The 15,999-nt window shown below is 51.2% G+C and overlaps 5 protein-coding genes across 5 annotated transcripts; 1 reads left to right on the top strand and 4 right to left on the bottom strand.

Annotated features, from left to right (window-relative positions):
- Window positions 1-4,321: 4,321 nt before the first annotated feature.
- On the bottom strand, window positions 4,322-4,778 carry BGZ61DRAFT_322115 (C2H2 type zinc finger domain-containing protein; the record flags this gene model as incomplete). The annotated part of the gene is made up of 2 exons (XM_046238951.1): window positions 4,322-4,427; window positions 4,498-4,778. Coding segments are annotated over 2 exons (387 nt in total), but the record flags the coding sequence as incomplete, so codon positions are not given.
- A 1,832-nt stretch (window positions 4,779-6,610) lies between these two features.
- BGZ61DRAFT_373733 (uncharacterized protein) lies at window positions 6,611-7,415 on the bottom strand (the record flags this gene model as incomplete). Its single annotated transcript, XM_046242274.1, has 4 exons — window positions 6,611-6,664; window positions 6,715-6,990; window positions 7,046-7,098; window positions 7,151-7,415. 4 exons carry the CDS (start codon window positions 7,413-7,415, stop codon window positions 6,611-6,613), a joined length of 648 nt encoding a protein of 215 aa, XP_046094266.1.
- A 2,701-nt stretch (window positions 7,416-10,116) lies between these two features.
- Window positions 10,117-11,844, top strand: BGZ61DRAFT_541496 (uncharacterized protein; the record flags this gene model as incomplete). Its single annotated transcript, XM_046255052.1, has 2 exons — window positions 10,117-11,625; window positions 11,674-11,844. The coding sequence occupies 2 exons, from the start codon at window positions 10,117-10,119 to the stop codon at window positions 11,842-11,844; spliced, it is 1,680 nt and encodes a 559-aa protein (XP_046094265.1).
- A 103-nt stretch (window positions 11,845-11,947) lies between these two features.
- BGZ61DRAFT_541495 (uncharacterized protein) lies at window positions 11,948-13,324 on the bottom strand (the record flags this gene model as incomplete). The annotated part of the gene is made up of 1 exon (XM_046255051.1): window positions 11,948-13,324. One exon carries the CDS (start codon window positions 13,322-13,324, stop codon window positions 11,948-11,950), a length of 1,377 nt encoding a protein of 458 aa, XP_046094264.1.
- Window positions 13,325-14,361: 1,037 nt separating this feature from the next.
- Window positions 14,362-15,974, bottom strand: BGZ61DRAFT_373756 (Ca2+ transporter; the record flags this gene model as incomplete). Its single annotated transcript, XM_046242276.1, has 5 exons — window positions 14,362-14,555; window positions 14,608-15,121; window positions 15,181-15,411; window positions 15,472-15,683; window positions 15,785-15,974. The coding sequence occupies 5 exons, from the start codon at window positions 15,972-15,974 to the stop codon at window positions 14,362-14,364; spliced, it is 1,341 nt and encodes a 446-aa protein (XP_046094263.1).
- Window positions 15,975-15,999: the final 25 nt, after the last annotated feature.

Here is a 15,999-nt window from a genome sequence, read left to right as displayed (position 1 = left end):
TCGATAACCTTCCAGTCGTACGCACTTAAGCGGTATTGCAGAACTGCCGGTTTCGGTTTGTCACAAAGACCCTCAGTTTCCCAACGGTTCTGAACGTCATTGAAGAACGTATTGAGAGCCGGGCGGAGACGAAGGGCCCTCTCCATCATCCGCATATCCGAGTTCCATCTGGTGGCATTGTTGAAGACCCAGTGAAGTGTTGATTCATGGCCGGATTCCTTGCGCTGAGACTGAAGAAACTGCTCGTACAGCTGTGTAGTCGCTCGCAGCTGAATCCCGATGTTGTGAAGCATTCCTGGGGCGCCGTTCTGGCTGTACTCCCTGAAAGTGGCTCCATTGATCTCCTCCGGGGCTGGGTGGGATGATAGGAAGTCCTCTTCTGGGATACCAACGGCAGTGTTCGCTTCAAAGTCTTCATCCGTGCCGTCTTCCATTTCTACATCCAGGGCCTCGTCGATAGCTTGATCAACTAGCTCCTCATCGTCATCTTGATCGTCACCATCGGCAGCGATGATTGCCGCGAAGTTCTCTCGCTTCGAACCGTATAGCATTGCCCGCACGCAAAGGTTGAAGATATGCGCAGCGCAGCGGATCCGTCGCTCTTCAGCTGAGAAGCCGTGTTCAAAGGCAAGATCGTCCATGCAGGTGTCATTGTTGGCAGCATTGTCCAGCGTGAAGTAGCCAACCTTGTCCGGGTTGTTGATTTGCCAGAATGCGAGCGTATCAGCGACCTCATCGGCAAGTGAAGCACCGTTGTGTCTGCCCGAGAGAGGTCGAAGCCCAAGGAGGATTCGGTGTTGGACAAAGTGGTTATCAATGAATTGAGCGTTGATCCCAAGAAACGAAGTGTACGACTTGGATGTCCAACCGTCGAAGGAGAAATGAATCTGGGATCGAGCGCTGCGCAATACTTCGGTTACCGGCCCAACGGCACCCCTATACTCGGATTCGAGCATGCGAAGCAGCGTCTTCGCAGAGGGAATGTGGGTCACATCAAGGAGGGGATTGCCGTAGAGAAGGATCCGCTGGAACCGCTCGGTATTGACAATGTTGAACGGCAGGTTATGGTAGGTAATCCAGTCGAGGAGGAGTACTCGGAGGCCTTTGCTGCTGAATCTTCCACGCAGCTTGCTGAGAAGAAACTGGTCGTGGGGATTATTGAAGTCGGCATCGATGAAGTCGGTGATGGTCCTGTCATTTAGAAATGAGCCCCCCACGGGGCTGGCAACTTTGTTCGGGGCCTGCCAAATCAGCACGTTATCAAACCGTAGATGAGAGGCACACACTTACAAGAATCCCGTGGGCTTTGAGTAGGTGTTTCCTGATGGCGACTCCTGTCGAGCAGACGAAACAGAAGTCCGACTTCTTCTTGAAACCTCGGGCAAAGCAGTCGGCGCAGATCCACTTCAGCTTATTTCCCTGCCGCGAGGTGGAACGGTCCTTAACGCGATACCCATATTGTTGCCACCATGCCCTCGTGTCTTGGCCGCCAGTATAAAGCTCGAATCCGGGCCATTTGGCCCACTCTTGGCGGCCCCAGAGTGTCCAATCGACCTGAATAAAATCGGCGGCAGTCCCGCGAGGACGGAGCGATGGCGTCGTTGGTAACGAGGTTCCTGGAGACGGGGCGGCTGGCGAAGAAGAGAATTCATCGCGCTCCATCACACCTGGTTGATTCCAGGACGAAGGGCTCAAAGAGAATGGTTCGGAGGACATCATGATGCAGTTAGTTTAGCTAGTCGGACAGATGGGTCGCGTGGGTCGAGGTTGTTGGAAGCCATTGAGACTGCACTGAGGCTCAACTTAAATCCATCCATCCATCACTGACTGGACAGGCATTGAGGCCAATAACACGCGTATATCACGCCCATTTTGTCGTCAACGCGAAATTCGCGACATCTCCACTGCCGCTAAACATGCAAAGTCTTGTGCGATTAATGATGCATTCGCGAGCAGCGCGAACGACGACCTGGCGCGCCCAAGGCGAGAGAGTCGCGCGTGAAGCCGCCATTGTATGTAAGAAGCCAAACTTTGTTCCGACCATTGGTGTACGGAGATTCTCCCAAGTGCCGCTCCACCAAGCTCTCAGTACTTGGCAACCAGCCAAATCGGGGTCTCGTTGATTAGGTCCACAGACGGCGGGGTAAGATTCCATATATTCCCTGTTCCACTTGCGTCAGAGGCTCCTATTGGCTCATGCCACAAGCACAGACGCATCACTACGGGCCAACCTTGAAAAAAAGCCATCCCGTTCCTCAGCCAAGTCCCCATACCGGCTTTGCATTTGTGCTCATTCCAATCTGGCGTCAACTCAGAATGGATTCTTGAGATTTTCGTAAACCGTTCACGTGAGGGGGCGGAACGGTGGGGACTTGAAGTTGAGGCTCTAAGTGGATGCACCTGTGAAGTCGCTGGTACATCGGTTCACAGGCAAAGCTGGCTTTAGGCGCAGGTCCCCGAGACAACCAAAAAGTTAAAGAGGGGGGCAGGAAGATCATGAATCCCATACTCGCCAATGCGTGAAAACTTCGAGCCGGACATATTCATCTGATCATGCCAAAGCTGGCATCAGTAAAAACTTTTTAGTAGAGAGAAATACGGAGACAGTTTTTTTTTGGTTTCCTTTTCTTTTCTTTTTGCTTCCTTCCTATTATTCTGCAGAAAAAGCGGCGTGTTTTTGGTGATCCCCCTCTCTGTATAGCGGCCTGTTACTGGGACAAACATACCCTATACTCCTGCGTTAAAAACTACTGTAAGCCCCACCTACTTTATATGACGACCTTGGTACCTCCTAACTTGGGAGGTTGTATTTTACAGCAACAATAACTCATACTTCAACCCCCCACGCGACAAATATATATTCCTCATAGAAACCGACTCAGTGTTTTATTACAAGATTAAATTGGGTTGTCCGTTACATTCCTGTAAAGCACCTGCTGGTGGGTTGTTTGTCGGGATTGTGACCATGGGAGTCATTCCCAACTGGTAAACCTGTTGGCAATTCGCGGTGGCCGGCGCGTTAATCCGTTCCGGGCTGGGGGGCGGTTAGACAGGGTCGTGACAGGGATGATTGCTGTAGTTGCAGGGTACCTAGTATGCTATGGGCTTTTAGGGTCATGTTATGTACTTGCTAACACATCTTAGCATTAAGATGAATTGTTGTCAGTGTTGATCGCGTTGCACTTCTCGCGTCGAGGAGAGTGCCAGGGGCCTCTTAACGCGTCTGCGAATCGCGCTGAATCCACCCCTTGGTCATGATTCGCACATCGCGTCTCTCTGTTCGACCGAATCGATCGATTTTCGATCGAACGGGTGGGGGCGATCGATTCGATGTCGAATCATATGGTGACCTGTACGGTTCGAATGTCGAATAGGATGCCCCACATTCGAATCGATGTATTCGAACATCGAACAGGACATGTCACATTCGATTCGATGCGAATCGAATGGGCACGCCGCAGATTCGACATCGAATCGAATGCCAAGAAATTCGATTCGACATTCGTAAGACTTGGCATCGAATGAATCTATCGATTCGATTCCCGTTCGTTCGATGTCCATCCCTGGTTGGGATGGATGTCCCCACCGATCACCAGTACGCAGTACGCCAAAATGTACAAGGAGGATATTGACAGTCAGATATTCTCAGGGAAGACTGAATAAGTGTTATGAGGACCAATGTTTGTAGTCACCAGGACTTGTCAGCTCCATCTTCTAGCACAATCGCTTCAGTGGTTTGGTCCACAATTACTTTGTGTTTAGGGTAGCAGGCGAGCTCTGGTGCGACTCTGTCACACATCTGCGTCCGCCATGACACAACACAGCAATTACGCCGCCTTCCCCTGGTTCATTTCATCTGGGACGCAAGGTTTTAGTACTAGCGGTCACCTACATCATCCAACAATCCGCGTTACTGCATTGGAGGGAATACGGATGCAGCCTGACGCAACTCCGTCCTCCACAAGCATCTTTCTTCATTACCCAATGCCTCGGTAATATGGCTGAAAGGGAAGGAGGAGACGAACTTGGACAACATCGGTGTTCTTCTAAATCTCATTATTACTGAAGAATAAAGGCTCTTGCACTCTGCTCTGTCAGGAAGGGTCTACAGTGTGGTTCAGTAGTTCTTGTTTCGGTTCGCAATCCCTCTACGTGGATGCAGATGTCTATTCGCTCGACTATAGATATATATATATATATATCTATATATATTGTCGAAAACGGCATGTGAACTGGCATACTGGCTTTGATCTAATGGTATGGACGGTTTTTCATCCTTGCTTCTGGAATCTTCGGTGATAGGTCATTGATGAGCTTATGTTCGACGTTGCTTTCGATCCGGTTGAAACCCCTCCGGCATCTTTTCAAGCACCTTTCGCAGTTCTGGGTCGTCTTTATCCTTGTCGACATGATACACGCGAACATGCCTAGAAAATATCGTGTCAGCTCGTCAACAGTTGCTGGTGTTAGCTATAAGAGATCTAGATTGCTGCTTACCTTTGGAGATTGTCTGGGCGTGGGTATTTGTGTTCCGTATCTGTGCAGAAGGGGCAGACGTATCCTGGTGAATCATGAACGACGCCATGTCTGATCATTTCGTTTTTGCGCTTGAAGCCCTTGCCACCCTCGGTCCGCTGGCAACCTTGGACAGGGCAGTAATGTGGACGGGCAGATGAATGCACATTGGCATGGGAATTGAGGAGGTATTGCGTTTGAAAGGCCGGAGCTGTGCAACCAGTGAAGTTACAAACGTAGGCGCCAGTAACGGGGCGGGTGATGTTACTCGTGTGATCAACGCCAGAGGCTGGCGCGGTTGGCGTGGAAGCGAGAGGATCAATTTGGTGGGGTTTGGCTCTAGCAGGTGGACTCTGGTGATTTTCCGTTGGGGTTGAAGGCTGAGTTAGAAGAGAACTGAATCGAGGGATGGTATCGGCAGTTCGTGGCATTGAATTATTGTGGGTATCGTTGGCGAAGACGGGAACGGGTGTAGAACTAGCAAATGACTCTTCTTGGTGCTGTTTTCGCGCCGTTGCTCGTATCGCAGCTGCAGCAATCGCATGAAGATCAAGAGCTAGCTCAGCATCTTGAGAGACCGACACGGCCGGCGTGGAATCGGAGGAATCAGGTCGTGGAGATTCGGCCGTAGCAGGTAGTTTCCGATCGCCATTTGTCGAAGGGAGTTTAGTTGAGGGGAGTTGGGTCTATGGCTGAATTCGAAGGCTCTACTATCGTGAGCATCATCGACGGGGATGGAATTGGGGCCGGCAGAGGGAGCGGGAATGAGTCCGTTTGCTGGTCTTCTGTCGTAAACCACTCCTGCAGCTGCAGCAAGTACCTGAAGACCATCGTGGATGCCTGTGGCCAGCGCGGTGGCGTCTTCAAAGGGGGGCAAAGTCACTTGAGTCGCTTCTCTTGCGATGTCCGGGTTGCATCCACCGTCCAAGCTGTTAACAAGGCTAAATAGCCCTAAAACACCAGGGTTAACTTCTTCAGCGGTAGCCTCTAGTATTGGACTTTGGCAGATTTCGAGTCGGGGGCAGTGAGGCTCCAAGAGAGGACTGCGGGGATTACTTGGACTGTGGTTCTCTGCATCGATCATGTTGTCGGTGTTGGTGTTGTGCGTTTGGATTCATTTGTGTCGGAAGGGTTACGCCTAGCCTTAAGGCGTGCTAGATACGCCTTCAACTCGGTTATTGCGTCACTAATAGAGTGTGCAGCTATCTAGCAATTCAGCGGCTCAAGGCCTGTGATAGTTCGAGCCCGGCCCCCGTCAGCGGGGGCTAGAGGCGGCGGCATCCCTCTGCGCTGGCTATACCACATGCCCGCAACAGTACCGCAATTCAGATAAAACCAGCCGGAGTTCCTCTGCATCCGCATACCAGCCAGAGACCCAGAAGAACCTTCTTATTTGCCGAAGGGTTGGTCGTCTGGCCTTCCGATCCCCTAGTAACCAAGGAGTCATACATGTAGATCGCAATAGCTGGAAAAGCACGAGGGGAGAAAAACCGCTATAGCTAGCTGCCATTGATCAGGTTACATCTCGCGAGTCCTGAAGCCCTCGATAGCTTGATTCCTCAGATTGTGTGCCTGTTAGTGCCCAGATGGGCGCTAAAGGCTGCTGCAAGTAAAAGTGGCCAGTGCAAACCCCGCACCTTAGCAACGCACTAACAGTGGCTGCCAAGAAAAGATTTTTACAGGAGAGAGTTTAAAAAAAAACCCCCATTGGATGAGGGGGAAATGTTGGCTCTAGGGTAGGTTGACTCTAGGGCTGGGGACCGAGGCAAGTCGACCCCGCAGATGTTATGCGTAAGCGGGGCAGTCAAGTTCGTTCTAATAAACGGCAGCCTACTCTGTATAGGGGTCACTGTTGCAAAACCCCAAAAAGCACGTTCAAAACAAGTGAAGTGGGTCTGCATAAATAAACATCTGCCCCACAGTACATTGAGCTATGTACTTTTACGCACAACCTCATTGAATTTAGACATAGTAGACAACGGCAGCAAGAGCAGCGAGACCGCAGCGAACCAGCACGGAATAGCATCATCCCTTATCTCGGACAAAGTCCCTCTACAAAAGGGCTAACCGCCTCCTTTATTGACAATATTAACGCTCAATTGTCTTCCTCCTCTTCAATGCTGTCTTCCTCGTCCGGCTTGTTGAACTGCTACGCATGGATTTAGCCACTGAAATGTTATTACAGGTTAACCCACTTACAGTCCAGAGCCGAGCAGCCTCAGCGATGACCTCCAGCGCCGCAACCTTTCGCTCCTCAAGCGTCATTTCACCTGCTTCACCGCGGGGAGCCAAAGCAGGAGCGCAAGCTTGAGCGGCAGCAGGGCTATGGTTGATAGCGGCACCGCAACCACGCAGCTGCTGTGCTGCACGCTGAGCAGCAGAGCGCCAGCCATCGCCTGGATCTTTATTTGCATCGTCGATCTGCCGATTCAATTCCCAGAAGGCACGCACCGCAGCGACAGCGCCGGTGGGGACCTACACAGCAGCTGATTAGCAACTCATTAGCCGGAAACACGTAAAGGCTACCCACAGGCCTGCAGGTATGGCCGTTCCTTGCGCAGTCCCAGCAAGCAGCACCAGTATCTATCCCCCGTATGTCAGCTCGGCAAGCTTATATGAAAGAATGGCTACTTACTGTTCTGAGAGGTACACTCATGCCCGGGGCTCTTTGCAGCGCGAGTAACACAGGGGCGGCAGGGGAAGTCACGCGCCTCGCCGATGGGAGGGGCCTTCTTCTTCTGCGTCTTCTTCTGCTCAAATAGGTGTATTAGTAGTGGTCTATTGATTGTAGAGTAGCTGGCCGGATCATACAGTAACCTTGTTCGCGGATTTACGGGCGCCGGGCCGGGTGTTTTTGTCGTTGCTATTGGGTCGGACCCTACCCACCGCGCCCACGCCATCCACGCCCGCAGCGACTGGATCGGCAGTGGACATTATGATAATGATGTTGATTGATAGCGCCACGGAAACGATCAGGGGAGGCGCCGTCAACTTACTTGGACACGGTGATAAATTAGAATGGCAAAGAAAGATCATTTATCAAAAGGTCACTCACTTGGGGCCTCCCTGAATCGGGTCGCGTCCAAGCTATTCCTAATGGGTATTTTCCACAACTCCACTGGAGGTGCTAGTTCGCACCGGGCCAGCCACAGAGCCGCTGCGGGGCAGTGCCGTAGGTCAATCGCGTTTGCTCAAATAGGGGTTCCGCCCTCTAAGGGATTTCCCGGTGATCTGCCGGATCTGGTGATCCGCCGGATCACCGCCACTTCGCACACTCAACATCAATCGACAATTACTCAACAACCATGGCGCCGATTGATGAGGCCCTTGATTTCCTGAAATCGTCGGAATCAGTTAATTATGCTGAGACTGCACGGCGTTTCAATTGCGACGAGACGACCTTGCGACGCCGACATCAAGGCAAACAGCGGTCAAGACGAGATGCCGACAGTTTGTATAAGTCACGTCTGTCAAAACAACAAGAACGGGATCTTATCGCTTATATTCATAAGCTTTCATCGCGTGGCATTCCCCCTACCTTACCTATGATAAAGAACTTCGCCCAGGATATCGCCAAAATCGAGGTCGGAAAGGACTGGCCGTACAGCTTCGTTCGACGCAATCGTGATGAGTTAGGTTGTACATGGTTCGACGGGTTGGACATCGCGCGAAAGAGAGCCGATAATGCCTCTAGGTATAGGGCTTATTTTGAGCTTGTAAGCCAATGCACGAAGCTTCCCTTTCACAACTGACAGTGGAAGATCCGCACAAAAATCGAGAAATACAACATCCTACCCTGCAACACGTATAACGCGGATGAGAAAGGATTTCTCTTGGGTGTGATCAATCGAACGAAGAGAGTATTTTCCATTAACGTCAAAAAGCAAGGCAAATTGCTCGGTGCGTCGCAAGATGGTAATCGATCTTGGATTACGTTCCTGGCGTGCATCAGCCAGGACATGACATCGCTGCCCCCATTCCTCATCTATCAAGGCAAACCAGGACAAGTCCAGGACTCTTGGCTCAATGAATTTGACCCAGAACATCAATCAGCCTTCTTTACCACCTCAGAAACGGGGTGGACAAATCACGAGCTTGGAAAAGAGTGGCTCGTCGGTGTTTTCGATCGCTTTACTAAGGCAAAAGCTCGAAACGGTCGTGATTATCGCCTTCTCATTACCGACGGCCACTCTAGCCATGTTAATATGGACTTTCTGGAGTGGTGTGACCAGCACCGGATTATCGTTGCGGTGTTTCCCCCCCATTCCACGCATCGGCTGCAACCCTTGGACGTGTCGCTATTCAGCCCCCTTTCGACCGCATACTCAAATCAGCTTATCCAGTGGACAGCAAAAACACAAGGCCTTATTGGCCTATCGAAACGTGAGTTCTGGACTTTATTTTGGAACGCATTTGAGACTTCCTTCTCTTCCGAGAACATTGCGAGTGGGTGGAAACGGACTGGTCTCCTGCCTTTTGACCCAGAAGTGGTCCTATCGCAGATCACTGAGAAAAAAGATGATGATTCGAATACGGGTAGCGACTCGGCAGAATCACTAGCCCTTCAGCAACCTACGGCCCGAGATTTACGCCGACTTATTGACAAAGTAGTCGACAAATCCTCTATCGATGCTGACCGCAACAGCCGAAAGCTGAAGAACACCCTCGAAAGCCTGCAATCTGAGGTTGAACTGCTTCGATATGAGAATCAAGGACTCCGCGAGACAATTAGCCAAGAAAAGAAGCGCAGACAGCGCGGTAAAGCTCTGAAAGATCTGCTCTTTGATCGTACAGATCCAAATTCAGCTCAGGTGTTTAGCCCAGCAAAAGTCGCTCAAGCCCGCCTAAAGAAAGCGGCGATGGACGCCCAAAAGAAAGAGGAGGTTCTGCAGAAGGAATCGCAAAAGGCTCAGCGACAGCAGAAGGCGGCGGAGCAAAAAGCTCTCGCTCTGGAGAAGAGGAGGCAACGAGAGGCGGAAATAGAGAGAAAACGGCAGGTAAGGGAGGCCAGGCAGCAAGAGAAGGAGACCAATCGACAGATTCGACAAGAACTTAAGCGTCGCAATCTGGAAATGGCACATGAAATGCAACATGAACGACGGGTGGCTTCTGAAGGCCGCGAGAAGAGTCCGGACGTTCGAGACGAGATAATCGTCGCTCTTCCACTCATACCAGAGCCGCCGGTAGCATCACAGGCCCTAGATCTACCAAAAGACAACCGAAAAGGGAAGGCAGCGACCACTCCAATCCGTACCGCTCGTCCGAAAAGACCCTGTCTAGCTGTTGAGAGTGATCGGGAGATGGTAGTCGCATTTCGGGGTACCGGGCGGCCGCAGCGGAATAGCAAGCGACCACGATGGCTTGATGACTGCGAAATAGACTGAGACATATCTTATAGTTGCATTTTCATTATGTGTTTAATTTTGGAAGATTTGGGACTGCGGCTGTGGAGCTATTATAGATTGATGTCTGGAATGCAAGTAGGTGTAAGTCCGGCGAATCACCAGATCCGGCAGATCACCGGGAAATCCCTTAAACCCCCCCTATTCCTTGCCCCAACACCACATTATCGTCCCTGTCTTCATCCTCATCTCCAATGCTATGGCACGACCACCCAATCCAATCGATGAGCACCGCGACTATGTCAGTTTGCTGTACCTCAATGGCGTCTCGCGAAACCAGATCCAGTATAAGCTTCGGAAGCATTACCATATCGCTGTTAACCTCAGCACAATCTCCCGTCGGATAGCCAGCTGGGAACTTCCACGTCAGCAATCACGCACCATTGAGACACCAGAGCTTATAGAGGCTATCCGCGACCTGATCCTCCGCATTGGGCTTAGCGAGAGGCAGACCTTGAGTGTCTTGCAGAGGCAAGGCTGGCCCATCACCAAAAGAGGACTCAAACGTATCAGACTCCACCCGGACCGCCGCTGGATACGTCGTATCAATAGCGATGAAGAACGGCTTGCTTTGCTGAAGAAGACGGAACAGGTTATTGTTGAGATGACGCAACGGTCTAATGTCATTGCAGGATATGGAAGACGTTTTCTGCAGCCCTATCTGCGCCAGCAACAGCAACTCTGGGTACCAAGAGATCCCCTCTTTGAGATGTATAAAATCATGTTCCCGAGCGAGGTTGAGATGCGCAAACGGATGATGCGCAGGAAGAAGGGACAGTTTCTAGTCCCCGGACCAAACTACCAGTGGTGTATTGACGGCCACGACAAGCTGAAGGCGTATGGCTTCCAGATATACGCTGCGATCGATGCCTACTCACGCAACATTATCTGGTTCTATGTCGGGCCTTCTGCTGCGACCGCCTTGAGCGTGCTGAAACAGTATCTGGCTGCGTGCGACGCCTACGGCTTCCGCCCGTGGTATCTGCAGGCAGATAGGGGTAGCGAAACGCCCTTGGTCGCGGCAGCCCATTGGAACTTCGCTTTGGCCGCTGGCGGATGCGTGGAATGGAATGGCCAGGTCTTCCAACAGGGCAAGCGATTGAAGGATTCCTACAAGGCAGCACCGAGCACGAAGAACGTCAGGATTGAGAGTTGGTGGGAGCGTATGCTTCACGTCTCTTCCCGGCAGTGGGTAGACTACTTTGGAGAGCTTGCTAGGGATGGGGACTTTGACGGCGATATGCTTGAGGACCAGATTGCTCTCTACGCTGTCTTCGAAGATGTACTGCGTCAAGAGCTCTTCGATTTCGTGGAGGCGTGGAATCTACACAAAATACGCCTCCAGAAGAACCGGCCCCATGTTGTCCACGGCCAACCCTGGATGAATTACCATTACCCTGACCCAAGCAAGGCTTGCAATTGGGGAATCTCCATCGATCGCACAGTTCTAGGTGAATTGGTACGGCCATTGGCTAACATCGATATCAGTACATGTCTTGAACCGGAGACGAAGGACTGGTGCCGCGAAGTTCTTAGGGAAATGGGTTACAATAAAGTGGTTCTTGGCAATTACCAGGAGCCTGATAAGTTGCGCCCATTTAAGCGCTTCTACCTTGGCCTTCGAGACAGGATCATTCGGCACATCGAAAGTGGTCAACAGCCTCTGCTAGCCTACCGTAGAGCCCCAACTGGAGGAGTTGCCGAATATGTAAGATGCTATATCTGTCTGCGCATTAAAATATCTAACTATATATAGGAAGCATTACTTGCACGAGCAAATCAAGCCCAGCAAGACGAACTTGGAGATATGGAACCGGCAGAACAGCCGCTTATTGAACTTGGTGTTGAAGATGAAGATGGAAATGACATTGAGGGAATAAGTAATGACGAGGAGGAGGAGGGCACGTCTGATGGGGAGCCCGAATAGTCAATCTTTCCTTTTTCTAGGTCGAGAGGCAAAGGTCATGGGGATCTTTGTGCCTCTAAAACGTGTAGAGTGGGCTGGGGGGGATCCTTCGACAGCATTATCCTCAAATTGTTGTGTTCGAGCTCGTTCGATAGATTCCGGGATGACTGCCGACTCCGGGTTTATCTGCTGAGATCAGTATTTCGCTGGGTGAAATTTTGGCCGGGTTTCTTACGAACTCTGTTAAAAAGCTTGCCTCGTTGCCACAATCGATCTCGTACTCTTTGCCTGCCTCACGCTCATCTCCTTCCTCGTCGGAGGCACTGTCAAATACTGGACCGTCGACGGGATCCTCAAAATCGCTCAGATCTGTTGTATCCCCCTTCACAACGATATTGTCGACGATTTTGCTACCCTCATCAAACGCCGGATTCGGGTAGGAGGAAGCTGGAACTGTGTTTTCCTGCTTGATTCGTCTCTCATTTTTCGCACCCTTCTCTTTCTTGACCTGTGTCTCTTGCTTGATGCGCTTCTTTAGCTCGGGAGCTGGGCTCGATTCTTCCCGTTTGACCTTCCGTTTCTTGTCTTTTCTGACAGGTGTTGAGTATTCGTCTGGCCTTAGCGGGGTGATTGGCTCCTGCTTGTCAACCACGTCGGCCGATGTCAGGACGACAAGCACCTTTAACTGCCCTGCTTGGTTGTTCGAAAAGTGTCCAGAAGCGAGCATGCTCGACGGCGTTATGTACTTATCAATGTTGGGAACGGTGACGATTTTCTTGCCAGAAAAGGACGAAGCGTAAGAAAGACTCCAAAGCTCTTTGTTGGTTGGATCGATGGTGCTTGGGAGTGGACGAAGGTGGTCAAATAAGATCTGAGTGAATGAAGGCCAGGTAAGGAGATCCGCCGAGCTAAACTTGATCACCGTATCCTTTAGAGGTAGCACCGTCTCTGGGATCTCTATCGCAAGGCCGTTGAAGTACCTGGTCTCCAAGCTCACGAGCAGAAGACTGATGTGGACCCATTGGTAGCCAGTGCGCTGCCTCGTAGGCTTTCTGTTGCTGCTTTTAGTGTTCTGAATGGCCTGACTAGCCGCTGATGCGATCGCCATGAATTGCGGATAGGGAGTACCGCTTGATGGCTTGGAGGGATACAGGCGTGCCCGTGTACTCGTAGTCTTTCCATTGGGGACGGACACTGCGTCTGGGATCAGTTGCGCGTACCCAATGCCAGAAGACGATACTAGTTTGGGTCTGTCACGCATAAGCTGACTTGCTGGACTGACTGGGTGTGGCGGAGAATCTTCCACCTCAACCACCTCATCATATGGGCCAGGAAGGGCTGGGGTTCTGGACCTGGCCCGACGTTGGGATTGAAAGGGGTTGGATAAGCCACAACAGCCACAATAGTTTTCCCCAGCGTAGATAGTGGTGAAGAGATCATAGTGCTTCTTCCCAGCTTTGACGCAGTAGACATGCTCAGGGGGAATGTCCGGGTCGGCCATTCTGCTGGAAGAGAGACCCTGAAGCTGGAAGAAATGAAACAGGGGAAAGATTTGGATTGAAATTGAGAGGGATTTCTAATGTTTACAAAACATCATAATGTTGCCCATTGCTACGACGGATGATGAGCACTAGGCTAGCTTGAGTATGGGATTGCCGCGCTAGTCCGCTGCTTATCAGCAGCGAATCAGCTACTGCGGGCTTTGTAATTCTGCTCAGACGCGGATCATATATACACCTGCAGTGAGAATCCTTCTCATGAGAAACTGATAATGCTATAATAAATCTTTTAGATCTGTGCTCTACAGGTTTGGGCTTTAATCTTTGATTCATAGATGAATGCGGTTTTCTAGTCTCCGTGCACTTATATATATGCATTCTCAAATCCAGCCTCGCTTGAAGGTTGAAATAGGCAAGCAGCGCTCAGTTAATCAGTCCGTCTGAATGCCTCAGACTGGACTATTGCGAGGGCTGCGGGCAAGTACATGTCCTCAGGCACTATTGCTATCTTTGGCTTTTAAACACATTTATTTTAGGATCGGTTCACTTAGGATCTCTTGGAAAAGTTGGGTACCCTAGACCGTGTGCGTTGATTAGGGGGACGTCGGAGCATCTCGCTGACCCGCAGCTGGTCCGCAACTCAAGTCTAGTTACTTATGCCCAGGTATCTGCATAAGTCAGGTGTGGGGACACCTACATTTGAACAGGACGATGATTGGCTGCATAAAATGGGCTGGGAGTTTTGCAACAGTGCCCCCTATCGGCCTCCGTTGGAACAAGTAGCGACGAGGTTGAGCAGCAAGCGATGAGACGACGATCCGTGGGGCTTGGGGTGTCAGGTATCAAATGTACTGAAATGTGAACTAGATTGTGTCAAGGCCCTATAGGGACTTCCCTCCGGGCGAAATAAAATCCATCCATCCATCCGTACTAATAGGGGATGGCGGGCACCCTCCTGTACCAGAACCGCGGGTCGAGTGTGCAGCATAGGCACTTGAACGCATTATATCCGTGGGCCCCGAGAAAGCCGAGAGACTGGTTAAAGGGAAGTCGTGACAGTAAAGGCGACCAAAGCGACGGGAGTGCTATCCACATCGCTGGGAGTGGCGTAAAAGGCTAGGGCGATGATGAAATAGAGCCCGAGGAGCATGGCGCCCTCGAGGTAGTTGGACCTGCCATCCTGAACAGTGTAGCTGACAACGAGAACCGAAACGGCGAAGGCGACGGTTTGGACTATAAAACATGTTAACATCGTGGGCTATGTAAAAACGCAATGTAAACTTACAGGTCTCGAAGTGGAGAGACATGTCATAGCCATAGATCCAACTGACAATAACAAGGAAAGGAGTAACTAGTAGAGCAATTTGGATACTCGAGCCAATGGCAACACTCATGGCCAAGTCCATCTTGTTTCGGGCCGCAACCACGACGGCAGTGACATGCTCAGCGGCGTTGCCGACAATGGGAATCAGAATCAGACCGATGAAAGCCTTGCTGATGCCAGTGGTCTCAACCGACGAGTCGATGCTTCCAACGAGGTAATCAGCGCAAATGGCGACAAGGAGGGTAGTGACGACGAGGACGGCTCCGGCAGCAACGGGGCCCATCACCGGCTCCTCGGGCTTGTGCTCCTCTCCAACATCCTGATTCTCGGCATCGAACAAGTTGCTATGGGTGCGCAGCTGGAAAACGAGGTACAGGACATAGATCAGGAGCAGGATAATGACGGTTCCGCGGGAGAGGATGAGGACGCTATTCAGTTTGTCCTCTGAGCCACTCTGGTCAAGAACAATGTACAGCTAAAGGGGAAGTTAGTCCTAGCCCCCCAAGATTGGGAATGGATATTAAAATGGCGTACAGCAGCGGGGATCATAAGCGAAGCTGAGGATAGAGTCATCATCGAGCAAGTGGTCTGAGCAGTGGCGGAAGAGAAGATTTGCTCCGTGCCATTGCCAGACTCGCCACGGTGAAGAATACCACCGAGGAGGAAGCACATCCCCATAACTAAGAGCAGGTTGGAGAGGATAGATCCCAGCATGGACGCCTGGACGATTTCAATCTGGTTATCCTTCAACGCAACAATGCTGACCTATTCAACAGTCAGCGTCCTATTTTCCAAATTCACACTAAGGATAGATTGTAGGCGCACAATTAATTCGACGGCATTGCCAAATGTAGCGTTGAGTAGTCCACCCAAAGTTTCGCCTAGCTCGATGGAGATTTCTTCAGTCGCAAACGACAGGACGGCGGCAAGAGGGATGATGGCGACGAAGTTGAGAGCGAAGACGGTAGTTGGGCTCCAACCTAGCTTGCCGGCCGTGATGCCGAGAGGCACCATGATGAGGAGGAAATTGATATAGTCTATGTGGTGGGAGGATAAGTTTAGCTGTGTTCTTGGAGGGCCGGCATCGGCATAGAGCTGATGAGAGCTCCTGGGGTAGATAGGCCAGGGCAAAACGTACCACTCAACAAGGTGATCTTTGTGATGTGCCAGATATAGGCAAGACTCCTCAGGGGGACATTCTTGTAATCGAGACTCGGAGCGCTTGTAATCGAAGAAAGATATGAGGACGTCGGTGGTTTTGTGGACGTGGTAATGGTCGGGGTTTGACCGTTGAGGAGCGGCGCCGTCTCCCCCGATTCGTCCGACATTGCGCGTTGGATTGGAGGTGTGAAA

This window comes from Ilyonectria robusta (assembly GCF_021365365.1).
Source record: "Ilyonectria robusta strain PMI_751 chromosome Unknown BGZ61scaffold_63, whole genome shotgun sequence".
NCBI classification, from domain to species: Eukaryota; Fungi; Ascomycota; class Sordariomycetes; order Hypocreales; family Nectriaceae; genus Ilyonectria; species Ilyonectria robusta.
Note: the sequence above shows the minus strand (reverse complement) of the source record. Positions and strands in the feature narration are given on the sequence as shown.